Consider the following 22,439-nt stretch of genomic DNA (forward strand, 5'->3'; position numbering starts at 1 on the left):
CGAAGCAGGCTCCAGGCTCTGAGCTGTCAACACAGACCCCGATGCGGGGCTTGAACTCACGAACCGTGAGATCATGACCTGAGCCGAAGTCAGACGCTTCACTGACTGAGTCACCCAGGTGTTCCTAGTGGGTTTTATTCAGTCAAATTTGTTTTGTCCTCAATGACCAAAATTATTTTAAGTCATGGTACCACACTGGAAAATATTTTTAAATAAAATTCAGGATGCCATTTAAGCTGTTCCTTTCGAGTCTTTCTTCAAACGTGGGTGAATCTGCAAATACCATTTGCTCCAGCCTGAGTAACTGGAGTTTAAGATAATGGTGGCAAGGACAGTGAAAAAGCCAGCCAAAAAGGGAAATTAAATGAGTTGGGGAGATGCCTAACTGCAAAGAAACTCACCCGTCAAACAATGTAAATATCCCTGGGTGTAGGAAGTAACATCCAAAAACTGCACCCGAATTAGTGTTATTAAAACAGCCTTAACTTTCTCGGTATCATCTTGCTTATATTTGAGTCACATTACAAAGACTTTTATCTGGTTGTAGAGAAGCTGTTTTAAATTTTCCAAGCAGATAAATGATAGGATTCACCTCTGAAAGCAACGGGGTACAGAATTAGGTGTGTTTTATACCCCAATCAGCTCCGCGGCACGTTTTGAATGAAAGGGCCCAAGCTTTACGGAATTAATCTACTATATTCTAGCCATCGGTTCATTCCAGCAGGAACTACACTTCTGTCGTAGGTTGACCTTTACACATTTTTATTTCTTTGATTATATCACGAGTTTTAGTGGTACCATTCCCCTGTACAAACCCAAGATATTATACTAATAATAAAGCAAAAACAGCAGAGAACCAAGCTCGTGCTATTATCAGGCAGAGGGGAGACCCAGGCTGGTGTACATCTTAGAGAATAACCACAGTTTTGGTGACAGCAGTACTCTCGGATGAGACAGTCCAGGCCGTGAAGCTGGAGGAAGGGGTCATGAGCCAAATACAGGGGGGCTTCTGGAAGCCGGAAAGGGCAAGGAAGCGGCTTCTCTGCTGGAGCCCCCAAAAGGAACACAGCTTTGCCAACACCTTGACTCTAGCCCTCTAAGACGCATTTTGGACTTCCGACTTCCAGAACTGGAAGAGACTAAGTTTTGGTATTTCGAGCCACTAAGCTCTAAGCACTAAGTGGTCTTTTGTCACCACAGCCACGGGAGTCATACGCCGTGTCTGCAGAACCGCTAACAGCTCTCTCACACTTCTCTGTGACCAAAAATTAATTTCTGGGATGATAATCATCAATCTCTAAGTTACCACGTCAACTTGTCCATAAGACATCCAGGTTCTGGGCTAAGGCGCAAGGGCTCAACGTCGCAGAGATCGTCACCGCTGGTCAGTCTGAGATGAAGGGCTTGGCATTGGCGTTTTCAGACAGATCCTGCTTTTTAAGACATGAACCACCAGAGCTATCCCTTCTCTTCCCCAAGGCAGTGCCGTGTTTATGAATGTGTTTATCACCTCTTATCAGCCATTTATCTCACATTTAGCTAAAACGTTTTCAATCAAGTTGCGATATTCCTTGACTTCGCTCTGAATCTTTTCCATTCAGGTCTGTGAGAACTCCTGACATCCGAAGCTTGACTACCACGTTTCCATAGCAACGGGAAAAAGAAAAAGAAAAAGAGAAAAAACAACCATCCAAATCTGAAGATTGCAGTTTACAGCTCTCGAACTTCACAACTAGGCCTCAATTGTTCCAGATTTTTGTTTTCTTTGCGATACCACTGGGTCTGTTCTTCACCATTCTGGCAGAATCTTCCTTTCTCCTTTAGCGGAATCTTCTGAATTTCCCTGAACGTTGAAAGATCATGGCGTATAACTTGACCTTCTGGGAGCAGGGAGCAGGAACAATGACTACTTTTTCTGATGTGTTGCCATGTTGCTAGTCAGCTTTCCACACATACAGCTTCGTCTGTGGGTTAGTATTTGTACATGTGTGAGGATCTGTATGTGTATATACACAGTATTTATAGAGAGAAACTATACAGAAGGAGCCTAGTTTTGATATTGAGAGGTTACACACAAAAAAAGGATGGAAGTGATGCAGCTGCCCCCCCCCCCCCCAGCCCAGGGCCTCAGCATCAAGCTGGGCATTAGTACAGACCCCAGAGCCGACGCTCCTGCGCGGTCCCGTTCGGTCCGAACACTGCCATGACCAGCCAGGCAGGTCTGCAGAGAGGGAGAGCACAGACAGAAGTCCTTCCTTCCTCTCCAGGAAAGGATTGCAACCAATTTTTCACTGCCATCCTATGCCGTGATCCTCAGAAAAAGCGGAGAGGAGCAGAGCAGCAAACGTTACCATCGAACGCCAAGAAAAGGGCTCAAATATTATCTCGTGGGCATCTGTCTGCATTTGTACGTGTCCGGAATCCAGTCCCACGGATTCTTACGAGGACGCGGATCACGGCGGAGAATCTCTCTCTCCCCGATGTACGTACAATTGCACGTCTCATGGTGGGGGTCCTACGTGCACGGGAGGCAGTCAGCAGGAACCGCGTGTATACACATATATGCCCACATGTATAGACATACCTTTATGCACATACACACTGTTTGTTTCATATATACAGGCGTAAAATAGACTAAACACAGGTAGTTTTAAAAGTACCCTTTTGTGTGAACCGACTACCGTTGTTTGCAAACCTGAAAATAAAAGATGTTCATTATGTATGAGAAGTAATTGATTTTTATTCTGTGAGCATATAAAACTAAGAGAAAAGCTAGAACCCGTACTAAGACGATCTTCTCGTTGATAAACCGTAGAGAACCATCCAAGCTCACGCCAAATTTTTCTATCAGACAAAACTAGTGACAGCCCGTGGCTTCTTATTAGAGCGCGCCACAAACTAGGGTAAGGTAAGTGTCTTAGCATATTTTAATACAGTTGCTTACTAAAGGTTTTAACCACATGCACACACGTGCACACACATGCACACCCACGCTTTCTTACGCAATCTACGTTTGCACCTGTGTTTTTCAGTTCGCCTTCGATAGGAAGTAGGAGTCCTTTGTTGTCTTTATTGTAGTGAAATTATGCAGATAGAGTTCCATATATTGTATTTGTTTCAATAGTAAGTCTTTTTGGAGCATATAGAATGCAGAGATTTTTTTTTCCATTAAAATAAATGGGTATTGGTGGTTAAAACGGCTGGACAGTAGCTCTTCTCTGATTTCTATGTTGTGTCTGATGTTGCCGATACAAGGTCTTGCCTTAGTGCGGGTTCACATTTTTTGACTGGTCATTTGGGGTTCCCCGTACACCTCCTGTTAGTGGAGAGTGCGTCTGTAAAGCCAGAAGCACGCACTCACAGCCTGGGCGACGCACCCATCCTGTCCATCCTATGAACGATTTGAGCATCTTGCAGTCGGCTGTGAAGACGACCACATACTCGGGAGCGAGACCATCCTCACCTTGATGACTGCACGACACGCAGTCACAACCATGTGCCTACAGTCCCAGAGCATGGGTGTATTTCTCTTGAACGAGTCCGGTGGTCAGTCAGAAGGTGCTACGTCCCAAATATGGCAGATAGGTTGTCCACCAGGGGCATGGAGTGGGCCCAGGGGCAGGGGACCCAAGCCTGCACGCTCACACTTCACGAGATTTCCTCTTCGGGCTTTATAGCACGCAGGCTCGTGTCTCCCTGGCGAACCTCCCTTCCGGCTTCCTGCAAGGCAGGGCGAGAATGCTCACGCCGGGAACGAGCCGAGGAGCATCTTCAGACGGCCAGGTGGGCGGCAGCCTGGCCCAGAGGCTAGCTAACCAACCATCAGAAAGCTCACCCTCCTTCATGAACCTGGACTATCCCCCGGGAGAAATACGGTTGTCGAGTGGCCCATTCACTGAAACCAACAAGTCTCCTCTCTCAAGCCTCTCCCGCACTTTGCAAATCAAACCCTTGGCTTAACTTGGCTTAGGACACCGGAAGAGAGGAATCAAGTGCATACTTCCTTAGCAAGTAGAATATGCCTTAATTTTCCCCTACTTAAGTACACCCCCTGTCCCCAGAGTTCTCATCAGGACAGACGGATTTCTAGAGTGTAGCTCTTTCTAATCCTTAAAAAAAAAAAAAAAAGACCAACTCTTTGAAACCAAAGTGGTAGCATTTCCTGAACTGCAGAATGTTTTCTAAGTTGCTAGAACACATTTATATTGTCCATTGAAATCAAAGCATTATCTCATTATTACCAATCCATTTTATTTTAGTCTGAGTTATTAAAAACCAAAAAAGTAAGAGCCAGAAATTGCTTTTCTCGATCGCTGAGCACAAAACCGAGGATTTTATTTCCGCTGAGTGGACGGTCACACTTTCTCCACTGTCTTATGAATACATCAACCACCTTGATTAAAAATCTTTCCTCCCCGCTTTACACACGATAGCTTATTTCTGATAATTTGTTTCAACAAAAACGCGCGACCATTTTCCAATTTCGAAAAAAGTTACCTTCAACACTGCCTCTTCCTCCAAATGCACATCGTTTCACGTGGATGTACCTGCCGTGACTCTTGGCTTGCCCAAGGTAAGTGGCCTCCAGAACGAGAACCCAGCCCGTTTTGCTCCGGGGCACCTGTGGTTCCCACTCGGCCACAGCGCCCCTCCCAACCGTGCAGTAAAACCACACAAAGTGTCTCCCTCAGACCAGAAAACCCTAGTCTGAAGCCTCAGTTAGCAGGGCTATCCATCCAGACCGAGCAAATAGACCTGCTGCTAGTTCTTAGTTCTAAGAGCTTTCGGTCAAGAACCGTGAACACCATTCTCAATTCATACTAAAGCTTAGAAATGTCTACTGCGCAAGATAGTCTCTTCTTCACTATTCCCTCCTTTCCCTCCCATGGCTTGTGTGAAGGTACATGAGGGACTCCCACAAGGTTAATTAGATATCTCAGGTAGCCCAAAGTACACTTGTGTCCTCCCAAGTACCCAGTCATGCCCAAACCAACGGAGGGGAGGGAGAGCCGAGGGAGAAAGAGGGTAGGGCGTTCAGGAATTTGCCCTGAGCTCAGCTACAGACAAACTAAAGTATCTCCAAGCACTTCTATTTTTTTCTAATGTTTTTGTAATGTTTTAATTTTGTTTTAATGTTGTTTAATGAACATTAACCTCTTCATGTCAAGTTTTCTGAAGCACTAACCGACAGGTGAATCACAATAAGATAAAGGTGAGCACTGAGAAAGAACGACCTAGCTTTTGTGTTTAACCACTGAGTAATAAATCAGTCATCGCCATTACCACCACCGTCACCATCATCATCAATGATCTGGCTGCACCTTTCACAAAGATGATGCATCCGTCTTCTTAACTGCCTGTTGAGAGTTGGAACTTCTCATACAATGGTGGTTAGATGCTTTCATAATAGTTCAGCCACAGCAACAAACACTTCTTTTGTAGGTAAAATGTGTTGCCCTTCTTAGATCTCCTATTGCTGATGGGTTAGCCCACTACTGGAAAAAAAAAAATGCTGTAGCGTTGACCGTGTTTATATCGAAGCATATACAAAATATGTAGACACAGAAGAAAAGGGTGGATGAGCCTGTGAACAAGGACTTCAGATAAGAACTTTAATTGCATAACTGAAGAATAAGGCTATGAGCAGAAACAACTTAGATATTCATCAAACTCAGTAAGCAGAAAAGTCTCTTCCTATCGCTCGTCCTACATCGCTATCATCATATTAATCATTGGAGGGCTGCTGAGCTTGATAAGCCTTTGAACCATTTTGTTGGGCTTGCGTCAGCTGGTTGGTAGGGATTTGGTGAAAAGAAGCAGGTGTAATAAGACCACAATAAGTTTCACCATGAAGCTACGGAGCCTTTGAGAAAGTGGCTTTTAGCAGCACTTTAAGTATAAGCTGAAAATTTCCATTTTCTGCTGCTTTTTTCAAAGGTTTTCCTTTAGAAAGCAAAGTCATTCTTTATCTATAATATACACAGATTTAGATTATTGAAGAGTTGGAAATGAAGGCCATATGAAAAACAGTCTGTGATGTCATACCCACATCAACCCCGTTCTGGTGGTAAATATTATGTATCCTCCCAAGATACAAATTTTCAAAAATCTCAAACAGATTTTTATCATAAACACTCAAAAGGGATAAAAGTGTATCACTTTAAAATGTTTAATTCTATGGTAGTGCCGTTCCTTTGGGCTCGAGCTGCTGAATTGCTCAGGGTCTCGGAGACGTAAATCGGCATTTTATTTACCATGTAGTTGCACAGAAACTTGTAAGTTATTTGTGAAATAGTTAAATAAAGGTTATCTGGGATTTTTAAGGGTGTCCTCGGTCTTAGACTGTCTTTAGTACAGTTTCAACACAGTGGCAGAGCAAAAGGGATATTTGTTTAAATGGTGCTCTGGATGGCCTATAATGTTGAAAGGCCAAGGCTAAAACCAAGTGCTGCCTTCCTGATAGTTAACTCTTCTCCCTTCCTTGTTCATAACAGATCCCTCTGATTTGAGAAAAACAGATAGATGATACATGATAGATAGATGATAGATAGATAGATAGATAGATAGATAGATAGATAATAGATGATAGATAATAGATACATGATAGATGATTGATAAGATAGATGATAGATGATTGATAAGATAGATGATAGAAAGAATAATAGATTGGGTGGATATAGATATGGGGATAAGTATATACATAGATAAATGGATACAGATGATGGGCAGACAGAGACAGATACAGATAGACAAAGATAAGGGAGCGATTGAGAGAGAAATGGATAGAAACAAACCAGATTGATTGATTGATTGATTGATAGATGATAGAAAGCAAGCAGGATTCCTTTAGGGAGGTCCTTAACAAAAGAGAAGAAAGGTGGTAATATTTAATAAGTGCCTCCTATGTGGGGTGCCTGGGTGGCTCAATCGGTTAAGTGTCCGACTTCAGCTCAGGTCATGATCTCACGGTTCATGGGTTCGAGCCCAGCGTCGGGCTCTGTGCTGACAGCTCAGAACCTGGAGCCTGCTTCCGATTCTGTGTCTCCCTCTCTCTGCCCCTCCCCCACTCGCACTCTGTCTCTCTCTCTCTCTCTCTCTCTCTCAAAAATAATAAATGAACATTTTAAAAAATGTAAATAACTGCCTCCTACAGACCAGATAATTTACATATGTAGGTAGGTAGGTATTTACATGTGTAAGTATGTAGGTAAGTATACACCTATTATACATATGTAATTTATATGGAACATCATTATACATTACGTATATCATATAATGCATGGAATGTTGGAATAGACCTTGTCTCCACGGTACAATGATAAGAGGGGGCTCACGAGTTAAAACGATCTCATGCTGGGTCTTGCCTAGTGAGCCGCGTGCGTGACTCCAGCACGGGCGCTTTTCCACTCTACCCTGAGACAGCACCACCCACCTGTCACCCGGAAGAAACCACCGAGGCCGTACCCTCACACACAGTACATGAAATTGATGGTGACGAGACAATCTGGCAGGACAGGGTGAGTGAAGCTGAAGAAAACCGAACCTGCAAGTCAGAGTCTTCCTGAAACGTCTCCTTCCTCCCCGGGGCATCTGTCTCCGGGAAATTGCTAGTTTGGGTAAATAAATAGGAAAGCGATTCCTTGGCAGCCAATCATGGAGACGCTAATTCGGAAAATTGCCACAAATGAGCATGGGAAACGTAAACTGACACTTCAAACCCAAAGCAAAACACTTCAAGACGGATCGCGAACACCCCTGATCATACGTACCGTTGTTCTCCATAAAAGCGATTTTCTGTTCTTTTGGAAGCAGCCTCCCAAGAGACCTTCCCCTGCTTTTGTGCACAGGACAAAGGATCCAGGAATGCTCCCCAGGGCACACTCCAGAGATCCCAGCAAAACTTGCTTTTCACACGGGAATCCAAGCCGGGAGCACTGGTACCTGGACGAAGGCGTTTCTAAATTAAACTTGGCAGAACTAGACGCCCCTCTCCAAAATAGGGCCCCACCTTTGCAAGATCCTGAAAACTCTGCCCTGCCCCCTCCCTGGGCCAGCCGGGCCGCGTCTTCCCTCCGGAGGGTTACTGGTACCTCGAATGCTTGTCCTGTACAAAAGGGGTATTTGGAACCTGCAGTAATTCCCCACTGTCCTTCTGGAGATATGTCCCCAAGGAAAATGGGTTCGATGTTCCAATGTTACAATTGTCACATTGGTAGGGTGGTTCAGCAAATATGTCCTCCTGCTTCCCCTTCCCAAAGGATGGAATGATGTGCAATTTCACAGCAAGCACCACCCCTTTCCCCTTTGCTCCCCTGTCTTCTCTGAGGCCAGCAGCTGCTGAACTTTAATCCTGTAAGAACATCTTCACGATCGAACGATGTCTCTCTACGACCTCGGCAAATCCCGCCATCCCAATGCACCCGTCCTACCAAGGGCAACTACAGTTTTAAACTGTATAATTTTAAATTGATAATTTTTGCTTAAATTCATGTATTTTCCAAGAAAATTGTATATTCTTACCATGAATGAAAAGCCAGTATCCCTTGGGATGCACTAAAGTAACAATGAAAGTCAATAGCAAAATGGCAGAACGAGAGATACCAGTCCTTATATGTCTCCCCATCCACCCGCGCCCAACCCCGCCATAGAAACACCAATTTTAACCTCCATTCACAGATGAGAACATGTTTTGGGGAGCCCAGAAATATGCCTGGAATGTTCCAGCATTTCAGTGGTGCAAAAAAAAAAAAAAAAAAAAAAAACACAACAGAGGAGAGATGCATTGAAGAGATAAGAGTGTCACTTTACCCCTCCCCCAAGGCAGCCCAGCTCAGGGCTGAGACCTCCAAATCCACATTTCTTCTCTGCCCCCAAAACGTTGCTTCCCAGCTTTGCGGGACACTGCCACTCATGTCTCGTCCTGCCAAGAACACCGAGGGGATCAGCACAGCCGAAGGGTCTGGGGACAGCTAGCAGCAGAGAAAAGGGGGCGGGTGGGGTGGGAAGTTTACAGCACCGACGGATCTTAACAACTGGCCACCGGTCCAACTGCCTGGCTCACAGTCTCCATCAACAGTGCTGCTCACAGACAGAGGGAGGGCTCTCCAAAAATTAAAAATGGAACTCATATGATATCCAGCAACCCCACTTCTGGGTAGTTACCCAAAGAAACTGAAACCAGGATCTTGGAGAGATCACTGGGCTCCCATGTTCATTGCCACAGTGTTGACAAATAGCCAAGGTCAGGGGCGCCTGGGTGCCCCAGTCTGTTGAGCATCCGACTTCCTTTCAGGTCATCATCTCACGGTTCATGGGGTCAAGCCCCGCGTCGGGCTCTGTGCTGACAGCTTGGAGCCTGGAGGCTGCTTCGGATTCTGTGTCTCCCTCTCTCTCTGCCCCTCCCATGCTCTGTGTCTCTCTGTCTCTCAATAGTAAATAAATGGTCTTAAAAAAATGTATAAAAAACGTGCCAAGGGGCGCCTGGGTGGCTCAGTCAGTTAAGCGTCTGACTTCAGCTCAGGTCATGATCTCATGGTTCATGAGTTCAAGCCCCACATCAGGCTCTGTACTGACATGACAGCTCAGAGCCTGGAGCCTGCTTCGGATTCTGTGTGTGTGTCTCTCTCTCCCTTTTATAATAATAAAATAAATGCAATGAAAACCAAGAAGATAATTAGCTGTTACCTAGACATTATGTGCACTGAAGTCTGGGCAGGATACTCCCCTGTGTGAAAAGGAGAGATGACCTAGCTTTAGCCGGGACTCAGACTCAGTTACACCCCACAGGGATCCTGCACCTTTCGCCAGCAAAGTGAAATGAGGAAGGACTGAAAAACTGCCTTCCAGGTGGGTCTCACTCGTGCAGACAACGCCCTCGAACCATCCAGAATCACCTCCATACATTTTGATAGAAAGGAAACAGGCAAAACTGCGTGAATAGAAGGGAGCGTCTCAGATCCAGTAACTGAAGGCGACGTGTCCTCCTCTTTCTAGAACCCTGGCTCTTGAGTGGTGGCACAGAACGGCACAGGGGCACCTTGTTGGAGTGGTTTTGTTTTCCTTCCCCGCCCCCACCCCCACCCCCACCCCCACCCCCCACTTTTATATGCTGGGAGGAAGACATCCACGGGCAGGGGCGGGGCAAATGGAGGAGGCGAGTTCCCGGAGCGGGTTGAGGGGTCCAGGGCCCAGCGCCCCACGGGAGGCCACCTGTTCTGGAGGCAGACCGGGCTGGAATGATGCCCGGGCGGGTACTTATGTGACGGTAGGACCCAGGTGATGATAGTCTCTATTGTCCCTGTAGAACAGAATGCAAGGTTATCCTCTGAGGTTGAAGGAAGGAAACCTTGGGCTGGGAGAGACCGGGGAGCTTTGGAGCGTCCACGCAAGGCTGGGGGCTGGCGCGCCCAGACCCCCGGTGGACGCGGCGGCACAGCCAGCCCTGGGGCAGGGGGTGCTCCCGCGCAGCCGCATGGGACAACCGGACAGCCGGGGAGAGAAGCAGAGCAGGCGAACAGCAGCTCAGAACAGCGCTGGGCCTATGGCCCCGAAGCAGGTGCAGACAGGGAGAAGGTGAGTGGCAGGTTCTCCAGGGGCCGTCTCTGCTTACAGGGCACACGCAGCGTCTCACTGCCCGGTGACCACCCTTGTGCAGGGACACCTCCCCCGATCCGAGGCCCCGGGGAAGGAGGGGCGCGGGGCCAGCCCGGCTGGAACCAGGGACCCAGTAGGAAAGTGCCACATTGGCTCACGTAAAACCAAACCGTCCTCAGAAGGGGGAGAGGGAATGACTTCAGTTATGCAATTAATTCATCTACACAGATCTTTTTTTAAATCAAGGTTTAAACGAGGATTGTTCAAAGCTGCGTTTTTAAAGGTTAACTACTTGTGCCTTACACATAATTCAATAGTTTTGCTAATGGAACAGTATTCAGTTATGTTCAGTATATCAACCTCACAGAGTAAGTGTATCAGCCACGACTATAAATCAGGGAAATTTTTGTGTAAAGCAGCTCCTTAAAAGACCTTGGTCTCTGGGTCACCTGGGGGGCTCAGTCGGTTGAGTGTCTGACTTTGGCTCAGGTCGTGATCTCACAGTTCATGGGTTCAAGTCCCGCATCAGGCTCTGTGCTGACCTATCAGAGCCTGGAGCCTGCTTCAGATTCTGTGTCTCCCTCTCTTTCTGCCCCTTCCCAGCTTGTGTGTGTGCTCTCTCTCTCTCGCTCTCTCTCTCTCTCTAAGAAATAAACATTTTTTAAACATTTATTTAAAAAATTAAAGTGGTCTTTTATAAAAGACCTTGGTCTCCACACAAAAAAAGTACGCCGTCTTTCTGCTTAAGTGCAAAAAAAAAAAAAAAAAAAAAAAAAAAAAGGCTCCCTTAGACGGTGTCAAGTTTGTTTGCTGTTTATGTAAAAGAACTTTTCAATCGGAATGAAAAGGACTCAAGTCTCCTGCAGGAACACACACACACACACACACACACGCGCACACCAAAACTGTAGGTCTTCATGCTAATTCCCATTCTGTGTTGCTCACAGCCATAAGCCAAATTTGGCTGGAAATCCAGAGTGTGGGTATCCAGGCTTCTGTGCAGAGTGGGGGAGCCCCAATAATTGGAGCAAGAAGCAAGAAGGCCTGAAATCCTACCCAGGATTCCAGCTAAATTATCCCAGAGCTTTATGTAGACACTTTATAAAATACGGTGTGGGTTGCAGATTTCACGTGGTGTAACTTTACCAGCTGCTTTACCGCCCCTTCCAGAAAAAAAGACATGTTGAAATCCTAACCCCTAATACCTCAGAATGTAACTTATTTGGAAACGGGGTCTCTGCAGGGGTAATTAGGCATAATGAGGTCATACTGGAACAGGCTGGGTCCCCAATCCAGCATGACTGGTGACCTTCTAAGGAGAGGACACACCCAGGGAGGAGCCCATGTGAAGAGACGGAGGCAGAGATGGGCAGGTGCATCTATGAGCTAAGGGCCACCAAGCATTGCCAGCAACCACCAGAAGCTGGGAGAGAGGCACCAACACCTTGCCACCCTGCTTTCAGACTCCTGGTCTCCAGAGCTGTGGGAATATAAATGTCTGTTGTTTTAAGCCTCCCAGTGGGTGGTGCTTTGTTCCAGCAGGCCCAGGAAACCTATCCAATGTCAATGGATAGGCCAATGTCAATATATCCAGAGGAATAGTCTCAAGGAATGCCCCAACTGAAAATAAATTCATACTTGAAGACAGAGTCAACAGAATTCTAGGCAACGTCCATAGATCCTTCTAAAGCGACTAGTTCTCAACTGAGGGCAACTCCTCCCAACCCCTGGAGACAGTGGGCAGTATCTAGAATATCTAGAAGTGGAAGCATCTAGCAGGCAGAAGTCAGAGAAGCTGTTCGGCATCCTACAATGTACAGGGCACGCCGCACCCCCCACCCACCCACCCACAGCAACGGAGAATTATGACCCAAAATGCCAAAGGTGCCGCTGTTGTGCAACATTGCTTCTAAACTCGGGCAACTCAGAGAATTCTAGAATGATAGAAACAGGAGAAGGTAGAGTCAGAAAGCCCTGGGATCACGTCTTGTCTCTTCCTAATGTGACCACCCGGTTTAAGAGCCTTAGCCTCTCCAGTCCGTTTTCTCAAAATTGGAAAATGGTTGTAATCATATCACAGGGTTCTTCTGAGGATTAGGTTAGAACACAGAGAGGTGTTTCTTTTAAGTAATCAGGTAAAGTACCAACCACATAGCAGTTAACAACAACCAAATACAGAGGTTTGCCCCTTTGTCATGGGAAAGAAGGTCTGGGGTGGGGTGGAAAGGGAGGTGGTGGGCAGAGGCGAGGAGACACGAGTGGGTGAAGTCAGGGGGCAGAGCTGGTGAAGAGAGCTGAGTCTTACCCTCCCCATGGCCAGCCCCCCACCCCAGGTTTTTTACAGATGCTGGCGGGGGGGGGGGGGGGGGGGGAGGCCTACAGCCTTCTCTGCAGCTAAAATCAAGCTGCTGCTGAGCCCCACAGTCCTTAAATTAGCTACCCTGTGTGAACAGTTGCTGGAACATGACAGGCCTTCAGTCCCAGGACTCACCTACCCCCTTGTTAATGAGGCCCAATCCCAAAACCACCTGTGAGGCTGGAACTCAAGGTCCCAACTCAGCAGCAGCCCCCTCCTTAAACACCCAAATCCAGCCGCTGAACCCCGCCGCTGCCCCCACCTCGACCACTCAACAGCATGGGCCATCATGTTGAATGAAAGAGCCCGGCGCTAGGGAGAGCTTCCGTCTGGTTCCACTCACACGACGTGGAAACACAGGAGACAAACGATTGTGCCCCTCGTGGGTGGGTGGGCTGGGGGGTGATAGCAAAGGGGCTGAGGTGAGGGGCTTCCTGGAGGCCGGTCATATTTCCTGCCCTGGAGCTGGTTAACAGGTTAACTCGGAGAAAAGTCACTTGGGATTTCTGCACCATCCGGAACGTACGTTATGCTGCAAAGTCAAAAACAACCTGCCCAAATGTGCCAAATGTGCAGCACCTCCACTCGACCCTCCTGGGAAGAAGGAGGAACGCTGGGGTCTAGGGTGTGACCAGGCCTGCAGCTGGGCATTGTGTGCATGGTGGGCGTGCCTCTCACACCCGGGGCCTCATTTTTCCGGCTCCAGGGACCCGACCCCCTTCTCCCTACTCGGGGGTTGCAGGGTTTTGTTGGAGGGCAGGCGGTGGCACAGTCCTGGGCTTGGGACCTCGCAGGCGCCCAGTAAGTGCGTCCCAACAGGCCAAACAAAACAGCATGGCCTTTAACGACAGCCTGGGAAAAGGCCAAGATCACCATCCCCTCCCGCGGTCCCCAGGACAGGGCCTGCCCCCTTTTCTCCACCCGGGCTCAGTGCGGGGCGGGGCCTCCAGGGGCGGGGCCTCGCTCGGAACGGAAACGCGAGAACGCAGACCCTCCCTTCCGGCCCGTGCCGCGAACTACGATTCCCACAACGCCTCGCGGTCCCGCGGCCTGCCTCCTCTCGCGAGAGGAGACCGCAAGGGGCGGGGTGTGTGCGCGGACAAACGGAAGTGCAGGTGACGGTTGAGACTTCGCCGCCAAGCTGGGAACCGGGGAGATGGCCGAGACTGACCCCAAGACCATGCAGGACCTCACCTCGGTGGTAAGGGACGCCTGCCGGGCCCGAGGCCGCGGGAGCCCCGGACCGAAGCGCCCTCTCCGTGGCCGCGCGGGGCCGGGTTTCCAGAGGCTTCGCCGGCCGAGGCCCCCAGGCCCGGCCTCCCCTCCCTTAGTCGCGCTCGCTTGTCCCTGAGCCGTCCCCCCCGCCCCGGACGACCCCCAGTCCCCGCACCCCCCGCTCTGCCCGCGCTCCCCCTCACGCCCCGAGGCCTCCACGCCGCCCAAACGAGAGGAAGGCCCGGCGAACTGTGACTCGCAGCGGCCGCGACGGGAAAGGGCCCACTGGACGGGCGGGGAAACCGAAACCCGGAGAGGGAGAGGCCCCGGCCGGACGGGCACCGGGCCCACCCCCTCCCGTGCTGACCCCGCGCAGGCGTCTCGGGGCAAGCGCGAGGTGCCGTGTGTCACTGTTTCGTAGGTGGAGACGCTCCTACAACAGATGCAAGATAAATTTCAGACCATGTCCGACCAGATCATCGGCAGAAATATCCTTTGTACGCGTGGTTAGCCTCGCCTGCGTCCGGGCGGCGGTGTTGACAAACGTGAGGTTTGCGGGACAGCCTCAGGCGGTCGTTCACCACCTTTTTTCCTTTTCTTTTCTTTTTTTTTTCTTTTTTGGTACTGATTTTGGATGTAGTCTTAGGTACTGTGCCAAGGGCTGGGGATACAGTTGAGCTGGACCCCTGGCCGCGGGGGACTTCCAGTCTCCCAGCAGTGTAGACTGCTGAAGTGACAGTGTTCCCTTTAGTTAGCCCATGCAGACCGCGGAAGCTTCGGAAGGTTGCAAGAACTTGCCCAGGTCCCAGAGCTAGTAAAGGGCAGGGCTGGGATGTGACCGTAGCCCCCAGACCCCCGCGCTCTTGGCCAGCAGAAGTCGGTACTCAAAGGAAGTTGGAAAAGGCAGTTCCGCTGAGACAGCTGTGCGGGGGGCCGAAGTCTCCAGGGGCCCTGGAGGGGAAGGGTGAGGAGTGAGGGGTGTGGGTTGTGTGTGGCCTTTAACTTCACCACTTGATGACATGAGCAGTCGCATTGACGACCTGGAGAAAAACATTGCAGACCTCATGACACAGGCTGGCGTGGAAGAACTGGAAGGCGAAAGCAAGATCCCAGCCACGCCAAAGAGTTGAAGGTGAGGGAAGGGACAGCCTCGGGATGGCGCGTGTGCGTCGCGGTGACTTCCGTGCGGTCAGACTTTCTGCCCGTCACTTCCCAGAGCATCTCTTGTACCGGCCCCTCCGCGGGCTCCGAGCTTGCAGATTTTTCATGCCGAATTCGTTAGCAGGAGTTTATTTTCCCAGTGTTTATTAATGAGACCTGCATCCGTATTAGTTAAGGTAATTGGTTAACATTAATTAGGTAGTCACTGAGTTTATATCATGGCAGCCAGAACCCAAGAAATGCGTTTCGTTGGCCTGAGAATTCTTACCACTGGCAGATTTTTCTTCTTCTTCTTTTTTTTTTTTTTATTTCTTTTTTTTTTGATAACCCAGACCCCACATTGCCGCCTTCATAAATGCTTTGAATTCCTGCACTAGATAAATGCCCGGACGGCAGCTGATTGTGACTTCAATGAACTAGATGAGGCCACGTTAAGCCTTCACCCTAGAGTTGATTTAAATTCCCACCGCGTAGTTCCAGATACCCGAGAAAAGACGAATAAGTTGATTTAAATTCCCACTACGTAGTTCCAGATATCCGACAAAAGACTGATAATTGAAAGTAGCCATGTAGCAAGGCCGCGAGATGCACTTGGCCTCCAGTTTCCCCGTGGTGACTTTCTCGTTTTAAGGCTTTCCATGACGATGATAGCTACCTCATCGCAACCCAGAAGTAGTTTTGAAACTCCCTTTTCTCTCATCCCATTTTGAGCCCATTTAATTCAGTGGATTTTCACTTTCATCCCGTTTAATTCAGTGAATTAAAAACTCACTATAAAAATAAAGTTTCCGGAGACTCTTTGGTAACTATGGTGCCAAGCAGAATACGCAGCCAAAGGCACCAAATTCCTTTTGTCTTCTTAAGTGTGCTGGGCATGTCCTGGCTGGACCAAATCCTAAGTCGCTGTAAAATACAGGTTGCTTTGAAGTCCAAGAAAATAGAGACTTGGGAGGTAAAAGACCTGGAAATTTGCTGTTACTCTGACCGATTGGGTTGATCCGCTGTGTGAGTGAGGCACACAGTTCCGGGTGGGTTGTCCTCTCTTTATTCCTGTGTAGGGGTGTCCTGGGAAATGCCCTGCCAGTCGTAGAAGCTTCTGGGCCTCCTACGGCGGGGCAGTCCAAAGTCCTGCCACAGTGAGTGAGAACATCCTCCCGAGAACTGCAGTGACGGGAGGTGAAGTGAACTTGGAGACTTTAGTGATGGGGATAACAACAAGAGAAGCTGGGATGCTTTCAGAAGTTTTTAAGTAACGATTTCCAGTCGATCTGTTGTATCTTTGTTGGGGCATCTGCAGAGAAACTTAAGTTTAGCTCCCTAGAGGGTTCTCAAAGGGTTTATAGTTGCTAATTGTATGTATCATTCTTGTCCTTCTCTGAACATAACATGTCGATGGTTTTTTCTCTTCCAACAGGTTGCTGATTCACCCTGAGACCCGGAACACCGTTTTTACAAGCGAAGAGAAGACCGAATGGCTTTCTGAAGCAACTACTATGCGTAGACAGGTTTTCTGTTAGAAAGTGTGCGTTCTTACCACATACTACATAGTTAGTTCATAGAGTGATTCTCCCCCCAGTTTCTTGAACATGGTAACGTCACACCTTGGACCTTGGTCAGTCGTGCTGTTAAATATTAAACACTAAAACTTTGGCGGTTCCTGCATAAAATTGTCAAGTTTTTTAGTGTATATTTGTGAACTCATCGTTTTCTATCATTCCTTTTGTAGTAGTTGCTGTTTGATGAAAGTTGCTGTGTAAATTTTTATTAGACATATGGTAGGTCCTTCAGTTCCAATCAGATTTTGTGAAGGAAGACGTTTGGCAAGCTGACGACTCTCTGATTCTCAGCACAGAGTGACTGTTGAGCCGACACCAAATAGCACGTCGGTGATACTTTTCAAGTGGTTCAGAACGTTTAAAAATTGTGCGTTCAGAAATCTCTGGCGCTGCCCTGTTGCCAAAATTCAAAGTTGAACCGCAATTTGATGTCTTAAGGCTCTGAGGTCAGACGCCAGAGTAAGGAGGAATGGCCACTCCCGCTTGTGTGTTAGAATTCTCAAATCTGGAAAATGACAGAACTGCCTCATGTAGTGAGGCGTTCATTAGTTAGAGTTTTGCATGAGATTTGAACACTTGAGTAGGCCCCTGTGCTGTTCGTCTGCGATAGTCCTCGTTGAAAATCTGGCAGGATGTCACAACCCAGCTCGCCGTCTTGTCTTGGAGCTACTGACCAGGAGAAGCAACAGAACCGGAGAGCAGATCATGCTAAGTTCGTGCCGTAGCCCGGCTAGAAAATGGTAAATGCCTTGTCATAGGCTCAAGTTTTTAAGATCTACTGTTTCTTGAAACGATTTCTTACCTAAATTCTTACAGAGTAATGGTTTTATTATTGACCTTACGAGACAGGGGTAGTAACTCCTACCAGTCAAAAAGGCAGTGCCCAGAGCGCTAAGCCTAGAGGCCGGCCCTGACCGTGCACGAGATCCCTGTGATTGTCGCAGCAAACGTGACTCCGTCTACAAAAAAAATGGGAAAAGTTGAGGGATGGTCTAGTGCTTCTTAGAAACCCTGAATGAACAGTGTGAGTTTTTTTTTAAAGTTTCCTATATCACCAGTCGTGTTTGTATTGCAAATATATAATATTATTGAGAAATAACTTGTCGTATTTATAAATAACGTAGGTAACACAAAGGAGTAAGTTTCCTCTGAGCTGAGTGAATGACCCACTGTTACTGCCCTGAAACTCCTCTGATGGGCCGGTAGGCCACGCCGTGCACGGCTGAGCCGCGAGCCCCGGGGCTGCTGGCCTCCAGCTGACAGGAGCCCCCATGTGCACGAAGCTCGCGAGCCTGGTCAGTGGCAAGCGGAAGTGATGCGGCCGATTGCTGTCGGGACTTGGGTGGGAGTTGTCTTCCTTACGTGAAAAAGATTTCAGAGGCAGGCTCCCCTGACCAGGAATACCCGCCATGAATAAAGGTGCCTGAAATCCTGCTGTCGGAGCTTCCTTTGTGTCACAAGTGATTTGTGTGGTTTTCTACGTTTTCAGATTATAGGTGTGCGCGCCGTGTCAGATGAGGGGCTAAAACCATCACAGGATTGCATACACGTAGCCCAAGGCCAAAGGGGAAAGGGAGGTGTGGGCAGGGCTGTGTCGTGTGAGAGGGCGAGCCACCTTCCCACTGCTGAGGGCGGCTGGTGCCTCCCACGCCCCGGTCGCAGACCTTCCCCACGCACATCCAGGGACGCTTGTCCTGGGCGAGGCACTGGGAAGGAAGGCCTTAGGTCGCTTGGGCTTAGAAAACTTGCCTCCTACTCCATTCGCTTCAAGAAAATTCACGGGGCAAATTAGCATATTAAAGGCTCTTGAGGTCCCACAGCAGAGACATGTGATTTAACTTTCTCACCTGCCAGTTTCCAGATTATTTGACCAAGGATCTTTTTTTTATACTTAGCACCTAATTAACGTTTGATTGAACTAGTGTGTGTAAAATACACATGGGGAGATGGCCGTTAAAGTAATCCAATAAATAGCTTTGGATTCAATTTATAACTGCCCGCATCCCCGAGCGCTCACTTGACCTGTTCTCCAGGCCTCCGGGCAAGACTTGACTTAGCCTGATATCCAATAGCTTTGTGACCCCAGTGAGGCCTTCACTTCTGTGCAGGGGGATGGATTTCCTCCGCGGTGAAGCCTCGAATGCGGCTGCCCGTGCAATTACGTCACCCCGCGCTGGCTGCCCACCGCCTAGCGGGTCTCGGCCCTCCTGGCACAACCCGGGGCCACCCGCTGCCCCCTCCCGGGGCCGCCAGCCCCTCGTGTGCTGCAGCCACCGCTAGGTGCGCCCGTCCCGCGGGCGCGTGGCCGTGGTGGTCGCGGCGGGTGTTCGCGCGGAGCAGCACGGCCCCCCTCGGGTCCAGCCGGGATCTCGGGGCGGCAGGTCTGTGCCTCTCCGCTCTCCCACCGGCCTTTGCCCGTTCGAAGACCGCTTGGAACCCACTTCGGCCCCGTGAGTGTCAGGGGCTCGCGCCAAGCCAGACAGGCGGAAGTTTGACCCAAGGGCCTCGCCTCCCAGCCCAGGGGGCCCATCCGCTTCCCCACCGGGCCTCCAGCTGGTCCTTTCTTTCAAGCCACAGGATTTTAAAGCACTTTGATCTCATCTGACCAATTTTGTTTTTCCAGCGTTTCATTTCCAGTAAAGTCCCATCATGTTTGACCTTCTCAGAATAAACCTCCAGTATTTGGGGTAATTAAAGGTTAATTTGTCTTTGTGAGTGGTTGGCATCCTAAGGGCACTTTTATAACACTGTTGCTATGGGAACGTAGAGTCCTCTAAAGCATCCACTGAAAATGAACTTCTTTAAACGTGCTGTTTGCACATTGAAGGTTCCCTGTAAGGATAATTATATTCCTTTTCTCTCTCTCTTTTTTTTTTTTTTTTTTTTTTTTTTTTTTTTTTTTTTTGGTATTCTGCAGTTTATACATTTTAATTAGATTTAGGTGGAGGAATTGGCACCTTATGTTGTCAGATCTAACCCTGAACGGTAACTGGCGACAGTTAACCGTCCTGGCCGGCACCCGTTACAAGTGTTCCTAGAAGCCACCACCATGCGCTGGGCAAAGCATTTTATGTTACTTTGTCTTAATCCTCAGGACAACTTGGAGTGAGGTTTGTAATCCGGTCAGTCCTCTGTTTAAACAGAAGGAAGCCATCGTCAGGGGTCGGGCGGGGTCTCGTGGCAGAAAGCAGCGACCCGGGACTCTGCCCACAGCTGTCCCACGGCGGAGCCCACAGCTCACAGCTGTGTTTCGTCTGCCTCCGTAGGAGAGCCAACATCTCCCAATATTGATGGCCGCACTCCCTGGGCATCGTCAACCCACTACCTCAGCGGATCTTGAAATTCAGTTTCAAGACTGATTTTGTGAGGGGCGCCTGGGTGGTGCAGTCGGTTAAGCGTCCGACTTCAGCCAGGTCACGATCTCGTGGTCCATGAGTTCGAGCCCTGCATCAGGCTCTGGGCTGATGGCTCAGAGCCTGGAGCCTATTTCTGATTCTGTGTCTCCCTCTCTCTCTGCCCCTCCCCCGTTCATGCTCTGTCTCTCTCTGTCCCAAAAAATGAATAAACGTTGAAAAAAAAAAAAAAAAGACTGATTTTGTGTTTTCGATGACACGTGACCTAAATTCGATAGTAAACATGTTGATGTGAATTTTGATTCAAGATTAAAACTTTTCGGGGCTCGGAGAATACATGTGCTCCCGGACTAGCTTCTTTTTTGTTTCTTCCTGGGTAAGTGATTTGAGAGACAAGTCCAGTTGAGTGGAAGGCTCCCCTTGACAGAGCCATGGGGAATACTAACTACTGCTTTTCTCGTCCGGTTCCTTTCCAACCCAATCATTTTTCATGCACAGATTTTACCCCCGAGACCCACCTTGGGGGAAGAGAGAGCCCCTCTCACAATGACGGATTTCCCTACCGTCTTCTCGGGACACTTTGTTAACGACAAGACAACAACAATGACAACCCGGATGAGTACAGAAGTCCTAAAAAGGTACCCATGCAGCCATCACCTGGAATCTTAGCCTACCAGTAATGTTAAGTGTCTGCTTTGAGCTGCAGCCTCTTTGGGAAAAAAAAAAAACAAAAAACAAAAACTTTTCAGTAAATGGAAATGGGGGTGGGGGGACGTGAGTCACCGCCCGGACACAAAAATCAGAGGGCCCGTGACAACATGACACCATCGGCCCCACAAATCACTTTGGAAATAGGAAGGGAGCTGGTTTCTACACGTCAGGCTGACTCTTACCAAGGAAGCACTTCGAATGTTTGCCTCTCCTACGCTGAGGCTTTCACCAAGAGAGGCGCCTGGAAGTTCCTCAGACACCTGCCTAGGGTTAGATTTGTATCTAATAGATAGAGAGCATCTGCTTCCTTGGGTCCCTGGCCACCGCGGGTGAAATGTGATGCTTTGTCGCTCTCTCCTTGAGCAAAGCCAAAGCACGTTTATATAGCACGTTCGTAAATGTCTCAGGGATGCTACCCTGCTTGGTGGTGGTAATCTGTGCTCTATGTCTATAGCTCCCTGTTTGGTGGGTCCATTTTGACCAGTTATTCATATTGGACAGGGAGACATGTCTGCCTTCCAAAGAGAAACAGTACTGTTGCCCAGGAAGAATTGCCCGAATTTAGGATCGAGCTCTTTGGACACGCTTAGCTGCCAATAACGGCACTGCCTTGTCAGCCGTTATTGGGGGTGGGATCGCTTCCCAAGGTGACAACTCCGAGGGAAGGGTAGCTCCGGGAAGAGTGAAGTCCACACCTCCACGATGCGCTCAGGGACCCAGATATGGACCACCTTGGTGCATCCCACAGAAAGAGAACACCTCTCTCCCTCCACGTCTTTTTAAGGTTGAGGAGAATGTTTCCCCAAAGGCGTTCCCACCTCGCGGCCCATCCCTAGATGCCTGTGCCTGAAACAATCCCCGGCAAGGCGACAGGCCCCGCGTGACAGCTGTGCAACTCTCGGCTTTCGGTCACGACCTGGGGGCTGGGGGTGCTACTGGCAACAGGTAGAGACCAGGATGCGGCTGAACATCCTACGTGCACAGGACGGCCCTCGCCACAGAGAATTAGCCGGCTCCACGTGTCCACAATGCCAAGGCGGAGAAACCCCAGCCCAACCCGTTCTTGGTTTAACCTGCGCCTGGTATGGGGCCCCTGCTAACGGCCCCTGGATGCTCCTAGGAGACGAGACAAGGAACAAAACCAGGATTCTGGTGGACACCCCACAGTGCGTTACCTCTTACAGATGCAGCTTCCGGATTACATATTGTAACACCGGGGACGGTTAAATGAGGAATTAGCTGGCTCTCAGCCTTGGCTGCACATGACAGTCCCCCGGGGAGCATGTCAAAACCCCATGAGCAGGCAGCACCCAACTCCACCGTGTCAGAATCCCTGCAGCCGGCCCGGACAGCAGGGTCTGCTCCAAGCTCACATTCGAGAAGGTCTGTCTAGTGGTGCTCATGGGGCGACGGCATTCACCGCGCAAATCAGATGGGATTCCGCCAACCTTCTGTCTACCCAGCTGACATTCCCCACTCGGGAGTCAAGACGGC

The 22,439-nt window shown here is 49.1% G+C and overlaps 1 protein-coding gene and 1 long non-coding RNA gene across 3 annotated transcripts in view; both read left to right on the forward strand.

Moving 5' to 3' along the window:
* The window catches only part of CDH13 (cadherin 13), a 1,030,795-nt gene extending 1,028,073 nt beyond the window's left edge, over positions 1 to 2,722 (forward strand). For both annotated transcript variants that reach the window (XM_003998309.5, XM_045046893.1), the window contains one exon: positions 1,602 to 2,722. In XM_003998309.5, the coding sequence (XP_003998358.4) occupies positions 1,602 to 1,609 (8 nt within the window). In that variant the 3' untranslated portion in view covers positions 1,610 to 2,722. The remainder of the gene's footprint in view (positions 1 to 1,601) is intronic.
* An 11,272-nt stretch (positions 2,723 to 13,994) lies between these two features.
* Positions 13,995 to 18,314, forward strand: HSBP1. The gene is made up of 4 exons (XR_891191.4): positions 13,995 to 14,150; positions 14,586 to 14,652; positions 15,176 to 15,296; positions 16,740 to 18,314. It is a non-coding gene; the product is annotated as a heat shock factor binding protein 1 (long non-coding RNA).
* Positions 18,315 to 22,439: the final 4,125 nt, after the last annotated feature.

Source organism: Felis catus, chromosome E2 (genome assembly GCF_018350175.1).
Source record: "Felis catus isolate Fca126 chromosome E2, F.catus_Fca126_mat1.0, whole genome shotgun sequence".
In the NCBI taxonomy this organism is placed as follows: domain Eukaryota; kingdom Metazoa; phylum Chordata; class Mammalia; order Carnivora; family Felidae; genus Felis; species Felis catus.